General features: G+C 37.6%; 1 protein-coding gene across 1 annotated transcript; it reads left to right on the plus strand.

Moving 5' to 3' along the window:
- The first annotated feature begins 1,834 nt into the window (after positions 1–1,834).
- On the plus strand, positions 1,835–5,246 carry LOC141401626 (G patch domain-containing protein 1 homolog). Its single transcript, XM_073981956.1, has 3 exons — positions 1,835–2,075; positions 2,131–3,751; positions 3,949–5,246. The coding sequence occupies exons 1-3, from the start codon at positions 2,018–2,020 to the stop codon at positions 5,213–5,215; spliced, it is 2,946 nt and encodes a 981-aa protein (XP_073838057.1). The 5' UTR covers positions 1,835–2,017; the 3' UTR covers positions 5,216–5,246.
- The last annotated feature ends 9,689 nt before the right edge of the window (positions 5,247–14,935 follow it).

Here is a 14,935-nt window from a genome sequence, read left to right on the forward strand (position 1 = left end):
AATTCTATTTCTATGAAAATGTGAAATGAAAACTTTAGGCCAATGCACTATCAAATTGACTTTTGAACTCCTTCTGAACGTGTGTGCTTCATACATAAAAAACTCAAAGGGAAAAAATCGATGTCGGATTTTTTTTAAGTGGCACCCTCCGAAAATGTTTAGTTTTGTTAAAAATTCAGATTGCCAAAGTTTGAGCTCAATCGGAATATGTTAACACGTGCCACTGGGGCCTCAAAGTTTCCATGGTCCCTTTATATAGCTTATATTAAAATCTGACCCGATTTTCAATTTTTTTGTAGGATTACTTGTTTAGCCACTACAAAGAACTGGTAAACTGTTTTCTTCGAATGGACAATAAATGTGGTCTGTAGAGCGATTTTATGAAAATTCGCCTTTGATCCCATACAAATTCGCCTTTGGCCCCATACAAATTTTTATAAAATCGCTCTAAGACCACATTTATTGTCCATTCGATGAAAACGGTTTACCAGGGGCCCAATTCTGTTTCTATGAAAATGTGATATGAAAACTTTTATAAAGGAGAAAACTGCCAAATGAAAAAAAAATTAAAAAGGAAATATTTTTCATTTCAAGTTTTCATAGAACAAGAATCCAGCCCCAGTTCTTTGTATTGGCTAAACAAGCAATCCTACAAAAAAATTTGAAAATCGGGTCAGATTTTAATATAAGCTATATGAAGGACTTAAGAGAAAGAGGAGAAAACTGCCAAATGAAAAAAATTAAAAAGGAAATATTTTTCATTTCAAGTTTTCATAGAACAAGAATCCAGCCCCAGTTCTTTGTATTGGCTAAACAAGTAAACCTACAAAAAATTTTGAAAATCGGGTCAGATTTTAATATAAGCTATATGAAGGACCATGGAAACTTTGAGGCCCCAGTGGCACGTGTTAACATATTCCGGTTGAGCGCAAACTTTGGCAATCCTAATTTTTAACAAAACTAAACATTTTAGGAGGGTTCCGCATAAAAAATCCGACATATATTTTTAAAAACCACCCTAGTATGCATATGTATGTTCTTTTTAGGAATAGAACGCGCTCTATTCTCGTCGGTACAACAAAAGGAAAACAGCTGTTTCGTTTGTTCGCAATATAAAAAACGAAACTAATGAAAAATAAAATTTTGCTGTGCAGAAGGAATTACATATGGGCGAAAAAATAGTGACAGTTGCTATGCATAACATGTATAAAACATACCTTATCGAAGGTCCATGAGTCGATGGTCAGACTAGCAAGGTTTCTTGAAACCAATTTCGTTAAAGTTTCGTTAGTGTCCACACACGATAACGTGAAATTTTAGATTTTTGCGTGTCCTCTTTATTTTACCATTCGCGTTTGTTGTGTTTCTCATACCAATAAAAACAAAAAAGACATAAATAAACCAAAAAACAACACAAAATTATTAACATTAATAATTAAATTAATATTAATAGTTAAATTTTCACTATTTCATTAATTAAATGTTTTTATTAAATCTTTTTTATGTTTGTTTTGTTGTTAACGTTTGCTTGAGAAAATAAAAATGAAAGAAAATGGAAGAAAAATCTTGTAACGAAAAACAAGAAGAGGCAACATAACAAACACAGAAAACCATGTACATGGGTTTCACTACTTCATACCCCTCGCCTACAAACTTGACGTCGCCATGTTGAAATCGTGCTAGTCTGACCATCGACTTATAGTATCATAGAAAGCACAAAAATGCTGGTAATTGCCACGATGAAAAACGCTAAAAGAGCATCACTTATAGCAGGGTTGCTTTGGACAGTTTTGAACAGTAGAGAAGAAAAACAGCTGTTAACCCAATTTGTTTTGTTTTCTTTTTGTTTTGATTATGAGTCTTTGTCGTTTGCTTTTACTATTCCCTCTTTCGTTTCAGAGATGCCATATCATTTCACCACCTGAGTTTTTTGTTTGGGAACAGAAGTTGTGGAACTTGTAATCATAGTTCATAGTAATCATCAATGAGATAAAGTTTACAAAAGTAAACGGAAAACATGACTTCAGATGTAGATCTGCATAAATATGGCACACCTCTTCCCGTGCTGGAGTTTGGTAAGTTCCTCCCGCAGCAGAATTTTATATTCACGTTTCCCTCTCGCCATTTCAGATGAGGCTGTGCCCACAAAAAAACCTGTCTATGTCCAGGACCAAATTGCCACCGATGATCAAGGGCGGAGACGTTTTCATGGCGCATTTACGGGTGGCTTCAGTGCCGGCTACTGGAATACGGTGGGTTCCAAGGAAGGTTGGACACCACAATCATTTAAAAGTTCACGTTCCGAAAAGGCTGCTGGTCGTTTAACACAACGTCCTGAAGATTTTATGGATGATGAAGATCTCGGGGAATTTGGTATAGCTCCCAAGGGATTGCAAATACAAGAAGACTATACAGGCCCTGAGACATCCAAAGAACAAAGAAAACGTAATTTTCTACAAAGTGATCTAAAGGCAATACCAGGCGAGCCGGTATTGCAACAGCTTTTGAGACCGGTAAAAGATAAAGTGTCGGTGAGAATACTCAAATCATGGGGTTGGAGGCCGGGACAGGGTTTGGGACCACGGCAAACACGTAAAGAAAAGAAGAAGGCAAGAGAACGCAATAAAAAGGAATTGTATTTGTTGGAGAAATATGGCTGTGAATTGCCCACAAGCAGTAAAACTGAAACAGATGATGATGACGATTCAGATGGGGATGGAGATTCTGATGAGGATGATATTACATTTGCCCCTGAAGATTTTGAACCCATACCTTATGGTGTAAAGGAAGATCGTTATGGCCTGGGATATAAGCCATTAAGTCGTCACTCGGTTTTGGGGGGGAGTAATCAAACCTCCAGTTCGACACCCAAGGAACATTTCAATTTATTTAAACCCCTGGAGATGGTGGGTAAAAATAATCAAAAAATTTCCTTTGCTGGCCAAGCTTTTGGTGTGGGCGCCTTAGAGGAGGATGACGATGAAGATGTCTATGCCACAGATGATTTAACAAGATACGATTTTAGTTTGGAGGATAAAAAGAAACCCAAGAAGAATAAAAAATCCCTAACACCGGATGAATTGATTTTTGAAGACTTCCACATTGATTTGAAACCCGATAAGCCGTTGGAATATAAAATCGAGGTTCCCTTTGGTTGGCAGCCACGTAATTGGTATGAAAAGAAATCACGATTTGAACCCTTGGATCCAAGGTCACAAAGAAAATTGGAAAGGAAGTTTGCTAGACCCCAGGAAACAGAGTCAGCGGAGGATGTGGAAATGACAAGAGAGAAGAGGGCTGAACTATTGGGAGAGGAAATAAAAAAGAAAGAAGAAGAAAGCAAAGGCAATTTTGTACCACCTTCTGTGGTAAAGCCCACCATTGCCGAATTACAACAACAACAAAAGGAGAGACAAAGGAGAACACAAGATCTGATGGAGAAAATTTCAGCTAAATCTTCAAGTTTCACAAGGGGAGGCATCATCACCTTGGAGGGTGAGGAGAAGCCAGCACCTCCTATGTCAGCGGAAGAAATTTCTTCATCATTCAAACCATTCGCCAATGATGAGGGCAAACAAAAACGGTACGAAAAGTTTTTGGCGGCCAATTTGCAAAGTGATCAGGAGATTGATGAATTCTTGAAGGAATTGCAGCCCATTGAGCTCTCGCTATGGGATCGCCAAATGGAGAAAAAGGAATTTGTACAGGCACGGAAATTATATCGACCCTTAAAGGGAATTATGTCGGATAGGTGAGTTTAAATACAGAATTCGATTAAATACGGTTCTGGAGCTCCACTCAGATCGCATTGACATTTTAATCAAAATAGATGTCCTGATCACGATGGGAGATATGCAACCATTAAGATCAGTATTTCGGAATAAAGCCCCTAAACTGGGCATTTTTACTCCTAATTATTTTACTTTAACTTGTTCTTATTTATTTCAGATTTGTTACCGAATCCGAAGTTAAGGCCGAACAAAAGGTAGCTGAAGTCGAGAAAGATCCAAGCAAACCAATTGTTGTGGAACGCACAAGGGTAATGTGGAAACCGCATAGTCTGCTGTGTAAAAGATACAATATCGCTGAACCCTATGGTGGTCTTATGGAAGATGAAAAGAAGAAATCAAAAAGTAAATCAAAAATGTCGGTATTTGATTATTTGGAAACTTCGGTGAATCGGAAGGAAGATTTTCAAACCCCCGTCATCATACCCAAGAATATGGAGAAACCACAAGAACTTGTTAAACAACAAACAAATGAAACTCCACCTGCCACTGAGGAAAAGCAGGAGGAGAATGTTAATTTAGAGTGGCAAGACGTTTTGCAGGGCAAAACCAAACCAAATGAGGAAAAATCTAAATTTGTTTTTAAACCCAAAACCGATTTGGAAAAACAGGTTGTGGAAAGTTTGGATAAACCCATTACGGAAAAGAAGGAGCTTTTTAAATCCATATTTTCTGATAGTGAGAGTGATGAGGAGCAGGAAGAAGAACATAAAGATATGACAACCCAGCCGCCAATTGACCTACTTAACCCACTAAGTACACCTTTAAATGCTGCAGCAGCAAATTTGCTAAGAAACAATTCACCACCAAGGGGTATATTCAAGGCTTTGTTTAATGTACCCGTACCGGAAGCAAGCAAACCTGCAGAAAAAGAATCCAATACAAATGATGTACTGGAAAAACCAAAAGAAATTGAAATAAATGAAGCAACAAAAGAAACCCCCAAATCTGAAGAATCTTCAAAAATTCTCTTTCAACCCAAGTCTTCAAGGGAACCAAAACTAAATACAAATGCATCCTCTTTTACATCCTCCTCCTGCTCTGCACCTACAACCACAGATTTATATGGACCAGCCCTACCGTCTACAAAACCCCCTCCACCACCATCATCAACATGTGCAGCCTCAGTGGATGCCAAGCTTTTGGAACTGTTTCATAAGCATAAACCTTCAGCCCGCCTAACAGAAGTTTGGGTTGAGAAAAACTCAAAAGATGATAGCTCTGACAGTGATGACGATTCGACCACAAGTGATTCTTCAAGTTCCGACGAAGATGATCGAGGGAAACATAAAAAACGTTCCAAAAAATCAAAGAAAAAGAAATCATCCGAACATAAACACAAAAAACATAAAGACCATAAGGATCATAAGTCTAGTAAAAAGTCCAAAAAATCAGAGAAGAAGAAAAAGAAACATAAGAAGAAATAAAAAACGTGAGTGTTACTCAAAAATTCAAAAAGACGTTTCAATTGACGATTTAGAAAGAAATTTTTTTAAAAAAATTAAGGAAAATCAGACACATTTGTTAAATAAAGTAAGGGCCTCCAAAGCCTCGTGGTTTTTCAAAGGCCCCTTGGATTTTTAAAAATGTTTTTCGAGACCTCCAAAGGCCTTCTATTTTTAAAATTGTTTTAAAAGACCTCCAAACACCTCATGGATTTTTAAAAATATTTTAAGAGACATCCAAAGGCCCCCTGGGATTTTTAAAATATCGTGTTTGTTTTTAATATTTGTTAAGGCCTCGTGGATTTTTTAAAATATTTTTAAGGCCTTGTGGATTTTTTTAAATATTTTGGCCTGGTAGATTTTAAAAATATTTTTAGAGGCCAACAAAGGCAACTGTGATTTTTAATAATATTTTTAGAGCCCTCAAAGGCCTCGTAGATTTTTATAAATATATTTAGAGGCTTCCAAAGGCGTCGTCGTTAAGGATTTTTTAATATAACTTTTAAGGCTCGTGGATTTTTTAAAATATTTTTAAGTCTCGTGGATTTTTTAAAATATTTTTAAGGCCTTGTGGATTTCTTAAAATATTTTTAAGGCCTTGTGGCTTTTTTAACATATTTTTAAGTCTCGTGGATTTTTTGAAATATTTTTAAGGCCATGTGGATTTCTTAAAATATTTTTAAGGCCTTGTGGATTTTTTTTTTAAATATTTGTTTGAGGCTTCAAAGGACTTCGTGCATTTTTTAGCATCCAATGGGCTTGTGGATGTTTAAAAAATATTTTTAGAGGCCTCCAAAGTCCAATTAAGGCCACGTGGATTTTTTTTTAAATATTTTTAGATGCCTCCAAAGTCCGATAAAGCCTCGTGTATTTTTAAAAATATTTTTAGAGGCATCCAAAGGCCTCGTGGATTTTTAAAAATATTTTAGAGGCATCCAAAGGCCTCGTGGGTTTTTAAAAATGTTTTAAAAATATTTCTAGAGGGAAACAAAGGACTCATGGATTTCAAAAAATTAACAGGTCAACAAAGGCCTTGTGGACTTTGCAAATATTTTTAGAGGCATTAAAAAGCTTGGTGTAGATATAAAAAAGTTTAGAGGCACCATAAAATAATGGAAAAATAATCTACTTTTCATTTCGTTGCTTAAACGTGTTTCTTCACGGGGAAGATGATCTGGAGTTCGGGTTGATCATCACCCCTCTCCGTAATTTAGTCATCAAGATTATAATATTCAAATCGTGTTGTATATCGATACACACAGCTGCTGTATATCGATACACACTTATTTTGGGTAAATAAGGCCATGTATAGCTTTTTGCAGGGATAACCTACTTTTTGAGGATATATTTGAAATATGAGCAATGGAATTGACATTTACAACCCAGTGGGTTTGTTAAATCCGGTTATAAAAACGTACGTACTATTATCCTTCAAAAAGTAGTCGTAAAATTCTACAGATAGCAGGTGTGCTGTAAACTCACGGTGTGCCTTAACAAATTTAAATGGAAGGTGCTTACACCTCGCAAGTTTTTGCTGATTCTAAAACTACAATGCTCGTAGATGAGAAATATCAAGAAACAAAAGAAATCGCCGGAGGGATTTTAAAATAAATCGCGATTTAAGTTCACATTTTAGGGGTTCTTAAGGTTTTCACGATTTTGCTTGGAAACCGCGAGTCCTATGTAAATGGGCCTAAAGAAAATGTTGTAGCTGTGAAAATACTCAACAAGATTGACCTTTAAGATATTTTCGAAGGTTTAACCGTTTTTGAGATATAGAAGTTCAAATTGAGACAATGCACTGACTGTATCGCCTCCTTATAAAACAATGTCATTAGTGCAATTTCCCAAATAAAACTTTTATATCTTGAAAATGGTACAACCTAGGAAAAAATAAATCATCCAGTCTTGTAGAGAATTTTCACAGCTTCAACATTTTCTTTAGTCTATTTTGATATGACTTGCGGTTTTCAAGCAAAATCGTGAAGATTTAAGATAAGAACCTAAAAATTTGAATTGAACCTCTATATCTCAAAAACGGTAAAACCTACGAAAATATTATAAAGGCCAATTTTGTGGAGAATTTTCACAGCTACAACATTTTCTTTAGACTCATTTCGATACGACTTGCGGTTTCCAAGCAAAATCGTGAAAACCTAAAAAAACCCTAAAATTGTGAATTTTGATCGCGATTTATTTAAAAATCCCTCCGGCGATTTTTTCCGTTTTTTATTGTTCTTATCTATGAACTTTGCTGTTTCAGAAACCGCAAAAACATCCCATGTGTAAGCGTTTCCATTAAAAGTTAGTTAAGGGGCACTGTGCATAATATTGTTTTAGAGGAGACGATACAGTCAGTGCATTGTCCCAATTTGAACTTCCATATCTCAAAAACGGTAAAACCTACGAAAATATCATAAAGGCCAATCTTGTGGAGAATTTTCACAGCTACAACATTTTCTTTAGTCTCATTTCGATATGACTCGCGGTTTCCAAGCAAAATCGTGAAAACCTTAAGAACCCCTAAAAATGTGAACTTAAATCGCGATTTACTTTAAAATCCCTCCGGCGATTGTTTTTGTTTCTTGATATTTCTCATCTACGAGCATTGTAGTTTCAGAATCATCTATTTAAATTTGTTAAGGCACACCGTGAACTTTTATTGGAACATTTCATTCATAATTTTTCGTTTTAATTTGATCAATGTTTGTCGGTAAATATAAAAATGAGTTAGGAATTGCACTACAGATCGATAGTATCCCAATCTTTAGGTACTTAAATCCTGAGCTCTCTCATACTGGATGGGGATGCTTAAATATCTATCTATTAAATTTCCAATTTTTTCTCTTTCTCTTCTATACAATACCGATACAAGCTTTGCTTGTAGAGGTTACAACAATGACATTCTGCACGTCCTACATCAATCTTCAACCACAACGCTGTCTGACACACAATAACATGCTGCTGTCCTCAACCACTTAGCCGTCTGACTTCGCCAGACGCTCAGTTTACAAAAAATTATAACCAGAGGTCTTCGATCTCTACCAACTCTCCACATCCTAACATTCAAATCGTTTCCCCACCAGCCAAACATCCTCGCTGTCATTCGTATGACCTAGACGAGCTTTAGAAATCCTTCAGTAATGGGTTGAGGAGTAAAGAATACGTACATAACTAATTTATATGCATACAAACCACATTATTATTATAGCAAGAGATTACGTCCCAAAACTACCCCAAAGTTCTAGGGGTCACATTCGACAGCATGATCATGTTGTCCGTGTATGGTGAGCTATGCAGTTCTCAGGACGATGGATGGACGATATTCAAACCATCCCGAGAACAGTTTTTCACCTACAATAGCAAAAATACAAACCTTTTTTACCAAAATATTTTTAAATTTTTCAATACCCACTATACCATTGCTATCGTAAACGATATCGTTTTCGAACGTTTCTCGATAGTTTTGCTGATATTTTGTTCGAGAACGACATACGAGAATGAATTGAAAACGATTCATTAATGGCTCAGATTGTGGCAGGAAAACTTTCGATTTCGAATATCAGCAATAATATTATAAACGAATGAATTGGCGATAGTTTTTACGATAGTGGCGAGAAGCATTCTTGGTGGAGTTTCTTGATGTTTCTGTTATGTACCTTTTTCGTCTTTATTTCTTTATGTTGCATTTTGCAAAAAAAAAAAAAACAGAGTTGTATACGAGGATTTATGCCGGTTTTAAAACAATTCCACTGAATACGAGGATTTATTTTATATAAGAAATCTGGTAGATTTTCGACGGATTTAGCTAATAAGTCTTGATAATACCCTAAATCCGGCTAATGAGGTCATATATATTCATATTAAAGTCATTGCGTCACGAATAAATGAATATGTCATCTTCCATTTCATATGTCATCCTCCATATACATGTATGGACTGGCTACAAATAGCCCACCATATATAGCACGCACAGAACAACTTCTCAAGCTCCAGTCGATCCGCCAGACCCTTCTTACCGACTACAGCTGTTAATTTGTCCTTAAAGCGATAAAAGTGTGGCAGGAAGTTCATTCTCTTAGCCATCGTTATACCCATGACTTGACATGATGAACGTACCGTATGCCATGGACACCAATTTGAATGTGTGGGAGAACGACTATGTGCAATCCTGCCCTTCAGCAGCATCAGCACCGTCTTCTCACTCGTCACCTCAACACCCACCCGCTCAGTCCAGACGCACATGATACCCATGGTCTGCTCAACACGACTTTCCAGCATGGCACGAGTCTCAACTTCGATCATAATAAGCAGGTCATCAGCAAATTTTAAATGTGCTAGCTAACTACAGCAGCTGAGAATCCATCATTAGGTTCCAAATAAATAGACCAAAACTGGATCCCTGAGTGCAGCAACACTCCATATCTGCCCAGACCGTATAATTTGCTCCGGTGAGACAAGATCTTCTTCCACTAAAATTACTTGACCAAAGATCAAAGTCCTGACAACTAATCTCAGACAACTTAACTAGCTCGCTATACCACGAAACGTAGTCAAATGCGCCCTAAGACATATATGGGATTTGACTAGTACCTCTACCTCTATTGAAAATTCCCTTCATGATATTCGTTTTGTAAACATTGCTCTCTACAATAATAATTAAATTAAGCCATTGGGGGAATACTCCAGACTTAAGTAATGGTATTCTCTTCTGTCATCCGCAAAGACGTTCGAATCTACTATAATGTGGGGTTTAGGGCCACAAAAATTTTTACATAATGGACATTTGGAAACCATGGGTAGAAGGGCAGAATTTGGGAGTAAACAATCGTTGGTCTCTTATCAATGCAGGAGTTTTGTATAAGTTATGATTGAAACCGCGAACAGCCGGAAGAAGGTCCCCCTATCGGCGACGAACATGAAGTCGTGACAGATGGCGTCCAAACAAAAAATAAGTTAAAATATCAACAAAAGTTTGACAATATTGCAATAACATATAGGGTCAATAACTTTTGTTATTATCAAATAGTTTTAGTGAGTCAAGCTGCGTACACATTGTCAGTTTTGAATGTCGACATTTCGCAGTTATCGATAACTGTCCAACCGTCCAGTAACCACAAAACATTTTGCGGTTGCATGATGAATGACAAAAATGAACGGCCACACTAGCAAGCACCAACAAAGCTGTCATTCAAAACTGGCAATGTGTACTCGGCTTTAGCGACCAAAATAAATCTGTCGGTAGGTCTTATCGATAGCAGCAGTGATGCTAAAATATATTTAAATTTAATTCTCAATTTTGCATTTAAATTTCTACCGTTTTTTGTCTGCAACAAACATATGGTCAGAGAATTCCACTATTGATTGACAAAATAATTTTCAAAACATTCTGCCGTTCTCAGTTTATTACAGAAAACAAGTGGTAACGTATAAAATAACAAGTTATGTACATAGGTATATCCCTATATAAGATTTCTCACAATATCATTCATCATCTTTTCGATTCACTTCTCTTAGTTGATAGATAAAACCAGATAATAACATGACATTTACGATATACGATGGATATTTTTCTTTGGCACAGACAGTCAGCTCAGGTGAGACTTTGACAGTGAACGTCAGACAAAAACAAACAATTGGCCTGTTCCCGTACTTTATAAAGTGGTAAAAGTCGTAAAAGTTGTAAAAGTCGTAAACGATTTTCATATAAATTTTGTGTACGGGAACGCAAAATGTGTAAAAGTGGTAAAAATTGTAAAAACTTTTTAGTTCTGGAACAGAGCTAATATAAAGCTAAAAACAGATACAACGTTTGATTAAAGTTTTGCGTTGGGCGTCGAGAAAAAAACAACAACAACAGGGCGACGACGACACCAAAGTCCAGCGTTTATCTGTTTGTCGGCATATATTTCAAATGAATTTGAATTTTTCGGCATCATGCCCAACAGTGTAAAAACGGCCAAAACGACACAAAACTTTAATCAAACGTTGTATCTGTTTTCAGCTTAAAACAGATGCTTGACGTACAAACTCATAGATACACACATGCACACATTCAGATGATACTCCATCTCCATACTGAGTTTAAATAAAAACTACGATCTTTTGGTTGTGCTCTCCTTTTTAATTTCTTGTTGTTGTTTTCAGGTGTTTTTCAGAATAGCTTCGTTTGCGTAGCAAATGTATCTGTGTTTCTTGTTGTTGGTTTGTTTCATTGTTCGGACTTTTTTTTCAGTGAAGAAAAAATACCAACAACAACAAGCTAGCACCGACAATATCATTAACACACACTTGCAACTCTACTCTCGAGCCATCTACTACCTGTATGTGCTGACTGACTCGCACAGTGGCTCCCTCCATCAAAGTTAAAGCAAAATATACTTTACGAGAGTAGCAGAAAAAACGGGTATTGTATTGCCCATTTCTGATAGAAAGGGAGATTCTATAGTCGCTTTCTGAAAGAAAGGGTGCTTTTATAGTCCCCTTCTGAAGGAGAGGGTGCTTCTATTGACCCTTTCTGAAAGAAAGGGTGCTTCTATAGTCGCTTTCTGAAAGAAAGGGTGCTTCCATAGTCCCTTTCTGAAAGAAAGTGTGCTTCTATAGACCCATACTAAAATAAAGGGTGCTTCTATAGTCCCTTTCTGAATGAAATGATGCTTCTGTAAAGCCTTTCTAAAAGAAAAGTTGTTTCTATAGTGCCTTTCTGATAGAAAGGGTGCTTCTACAGACACATCTGAAAAAAGGGTGCCTCTATGGAACCCTTCTGGAAAAGGGTGCTTCTATGGAACCCTTCTGAAAGAAAGGGTGCTGCTATAGAACCCTTCTGAAAGAAAGGGTGCTGCTATAGAACCCTTCTGAAAGAAAGGGTGCTGCTATAGAACCCTTCTGAAAGAAAGGGTGCTGCTATAGAACCCTTCTGAAAGAAAGGGTGCTGCTATAGAACCCTTCTGAAAGAAAGGGTGCTGCTATAGAACCCTTCTGAAAGAAAGGGTGCTTCTATAGAACGCTTCTGAAATAAAGGGTGCTGTTATAGAACCCTTCTGAAAGAAAGGGTGCTGCTATAGAACCCTTCTGAAAGAAAGGGTGCTGCTATAGAACCCTTCTGAAAGAAAGGGTGCTGCTATAGAACCCTTCTGAAAGAAAGGATGCTGCTATAGAACCCTTCTGAAAGAAAGGGTGCTGCTATAGAACCCTTCTGAAAGAAAGGGTGCTGCTATAGAACTCCTCTGAAAGAAAGGGTGCTGCTATAGAACTCTTCGGAAAGAAAGGGTGCTGCTATAGAACCCTTCTGAAAAAAAGGGTGCTGCTATAGAACCCTTTTGAAAGAAAGGGTGCTGCTATAGAACCCTTCTGAAAGAAAGGGTGCTGCTATAGAACCCTTCTGAAAGAAAGGGTGCTGCTATAGAACCCTTCTGAAAGAAAGGATGCTGCTATAGAAACCTTCTGAAAGAAAGGGTGCTGCTATAGAACCCTTCTGAAAGAAAGGGTGCTGCTATAGAACCCTTCTGAAAGAAAGGGTGCTGCTATAGAACCTTTCTGAATGAAAGGGTGCTGCTATAGAACCCTTCTGAAAGAAAGGGTGCTTCTATAGAACGCTTCTGAAATAAAGGGTGCTGCTATAGAACCCTTCTGAAAGAAAGGGTGCGGCTATAGAACCCTTCTGAAAGAAAGGGTGCTACTATAGAACCCTTCTGAAAGAAAGGGTGCTGCTATAGAACCCTTCTGAAAGAAAGGGTGCTGCTATAGAACCCTTCTGAAAGAAAGGGTGCTGCTATAGAACCCTTCTGAAAAAGGGTGCTGCTATAGAACCCTTCTGAAAAAGGGTGCTGCTATAGAACCCTTCTGAAAAAGGGTGGCGCTATAGAACCCTTCTGAAAGAAAGGGTGCTGCTATAGAATTTTTCTGAAAGAAAGGGCGCTTCCATAGCACATTTCTGAAAGAAAGGGCGCTTCCATAGCACATTTCTGAAAGAAAGGGTGCTTCCATAGCACATTTCTGAAAGAAAGGGTGCTTCCATAGCACATTTCTGAAGAAAGGGTGCTTCCATAGCACATTTTTGAAAGAAAGAGTGCTACTATAGACCCCTTCTGAAAGAAAGGGTGCTTCCATAGCATATTTCTGAAAGAAAGGGTGCTTCCATAGTACATTTCTGAAAGAAAGGGTGCTTCCATAGTACATTTCTGAAAGAAAGGGTGCTTCCATAGCACATTTCTGAAAGAAAGGGTGCTACTATAGACCCCTTCTGAAAGAAAGGGTGCTTCCATAGCACATTTCTGAAAGAAAGGGTGCTTCCATAGTACATTTCTGAAAGAAAGGGTGCTTCCATAGCACATTTCTGAAAGAAAGGGTGCTACTATAGACCCCTTCTTAAAAAGGGTGCTTCCATAGCACATTTCTGAAAGAAAGGTTGCTACTATAAACCCCTTCTGAAAGAAAGGGTGCTACTATAAAACCCTTCTGAAAGAAAGGGTGCTTCTATAGAATTTTCTGAAAAAAGGGTGCTTCTTCAGACCCCTGCTAAAAGAAAGAAAGCCTCTTCAGACCCCTGCTAAAAGAAAGAAAGCCTCTTCAGACCCCTGCTAAAAGAAAGAAAGCCTCTTCAGACCCCTGCTAAAAGAAAGAAAGCCTCTTCAGACCCCTGCTAAAAGAAAGAAAGCCTCTTCAGACCCCTGCTGAAAGAAAGGGTGTTTCTTCAGACCCCTGCTGAAAGAAAGGGTGCTTCTTCAGACCCCTGCTGAAAGAAATTGTGCTTGTGAAAGAAAGGACCCCTTCTGAAAGAAAGGGTGCTTCTATAGACACCTTCTGAAAGAAAGGGTGCTACTATAGACCCCTTCTGAAAGAAAGGGTGCTTCTATAGAATTTTTCTGAAAGAAAGGGTCCTTCCATAGAACATTTCTGAAAGAAAGGTCGCTTCCATAGCACATTTCTGAAAGAAAGGCTGCTTCCATAGCACATTTCTGAATGAAAGGGTGCTACTATAGACCCCTTCTGAAAGAATGTGTGCTTCTATAGAATTTTTCTGAAAGAAAGGGTGCTACTATAGACCCCTTCTGAAAGAAAGGGTGCTTCTATAGAATTTTTCTGGAAGAAAGGGTGCTACTATAGACCCCTTATGAAAGAAAGGGTGCTTCTATAGAATTTTTCTGAAAGAAAGGATGCTTCTATAGAATTTTTTTGAAAGAAAGGGTGCTTCTATAGAATTTTTCTGAAAGAAAAGGTGCTTCTATAGAATTTTTCTGAAAGAAAGGGTGCTTCTATAGAATTTTTCTGAAAGAAAGGGTGCTTCCATAGAATTTTTCTGAAAGAAAGGGTGCTTCTATAGAATTTTTCTGAAAGAAAGGGTGCTTCTTCAGACCCCTGCTGAAAGAAAGGGTGCTTCCGGAGTCCCTTTCTGAAAGAAAGGGTGTTTCTATAGTCCCTTTCTGAAAGAAGGGGTGCCTCCATAACACATTTCTGAAAGAAAGGGTGCTTCCATAGCACATTTCTGAAAGAAAGGGTTCTTCCATAGCACATTTCTGAAAGAAAGGGTGCTTCCATAGCACATTTCTGAAAGAAAGGGTGCTTCCATAGCACATTTCTGAAAGAAAGGGTGCTTCCATAGCACATTTCTGAAAGAAAGGGTGCTTCCATAGCACATTTCTGAAGAAAGGGTGCTTCCATAGCACATTTCTGAAAAAGGGTGCTTCCATAGCACATTTCTGA

The sequence above is a fragment of the Musca autumnalis genome, unplaced genomic scaffold (genome assembly GCF_047663935.1).
Source record: "Musca autumnalis isolate F117 unplaced genomic scaffold, ASM4766393v1 scaffold_4, whole genome shotgun sequence".
Lineage (NCBI taxonomy): Eukaryota > Metazoa > Arthropoda > Insecta > Diptera > Muscidae > Musca > Musca autumnalis.

Excerpts from the sequence above, each read along its gene's own strand:
- LOC141401626 (XM_073981956.1), top strand. The coding sequence starts at position 2,018 with ATGACTTCAGATGTAGATCTGCATAAATATGGCACACCTCTTCCCGTG. Across the intron at positions 2,076-2,130 it reads TCTTCCCGTGCTGGAGTTTG|ATGAGGCTGTGCCCACAAAA; the intron begins GTAAGTTCCTCC and ends TCGCCATTTCAG. Across the intron at positions 3,752-3,948 it reads AAGGGAATTATGTCGGATAG|ATTTGTTACCGAATCCGAAG; the intron begins GTGAGTTTAAAT and ends TATTTATTTCAG.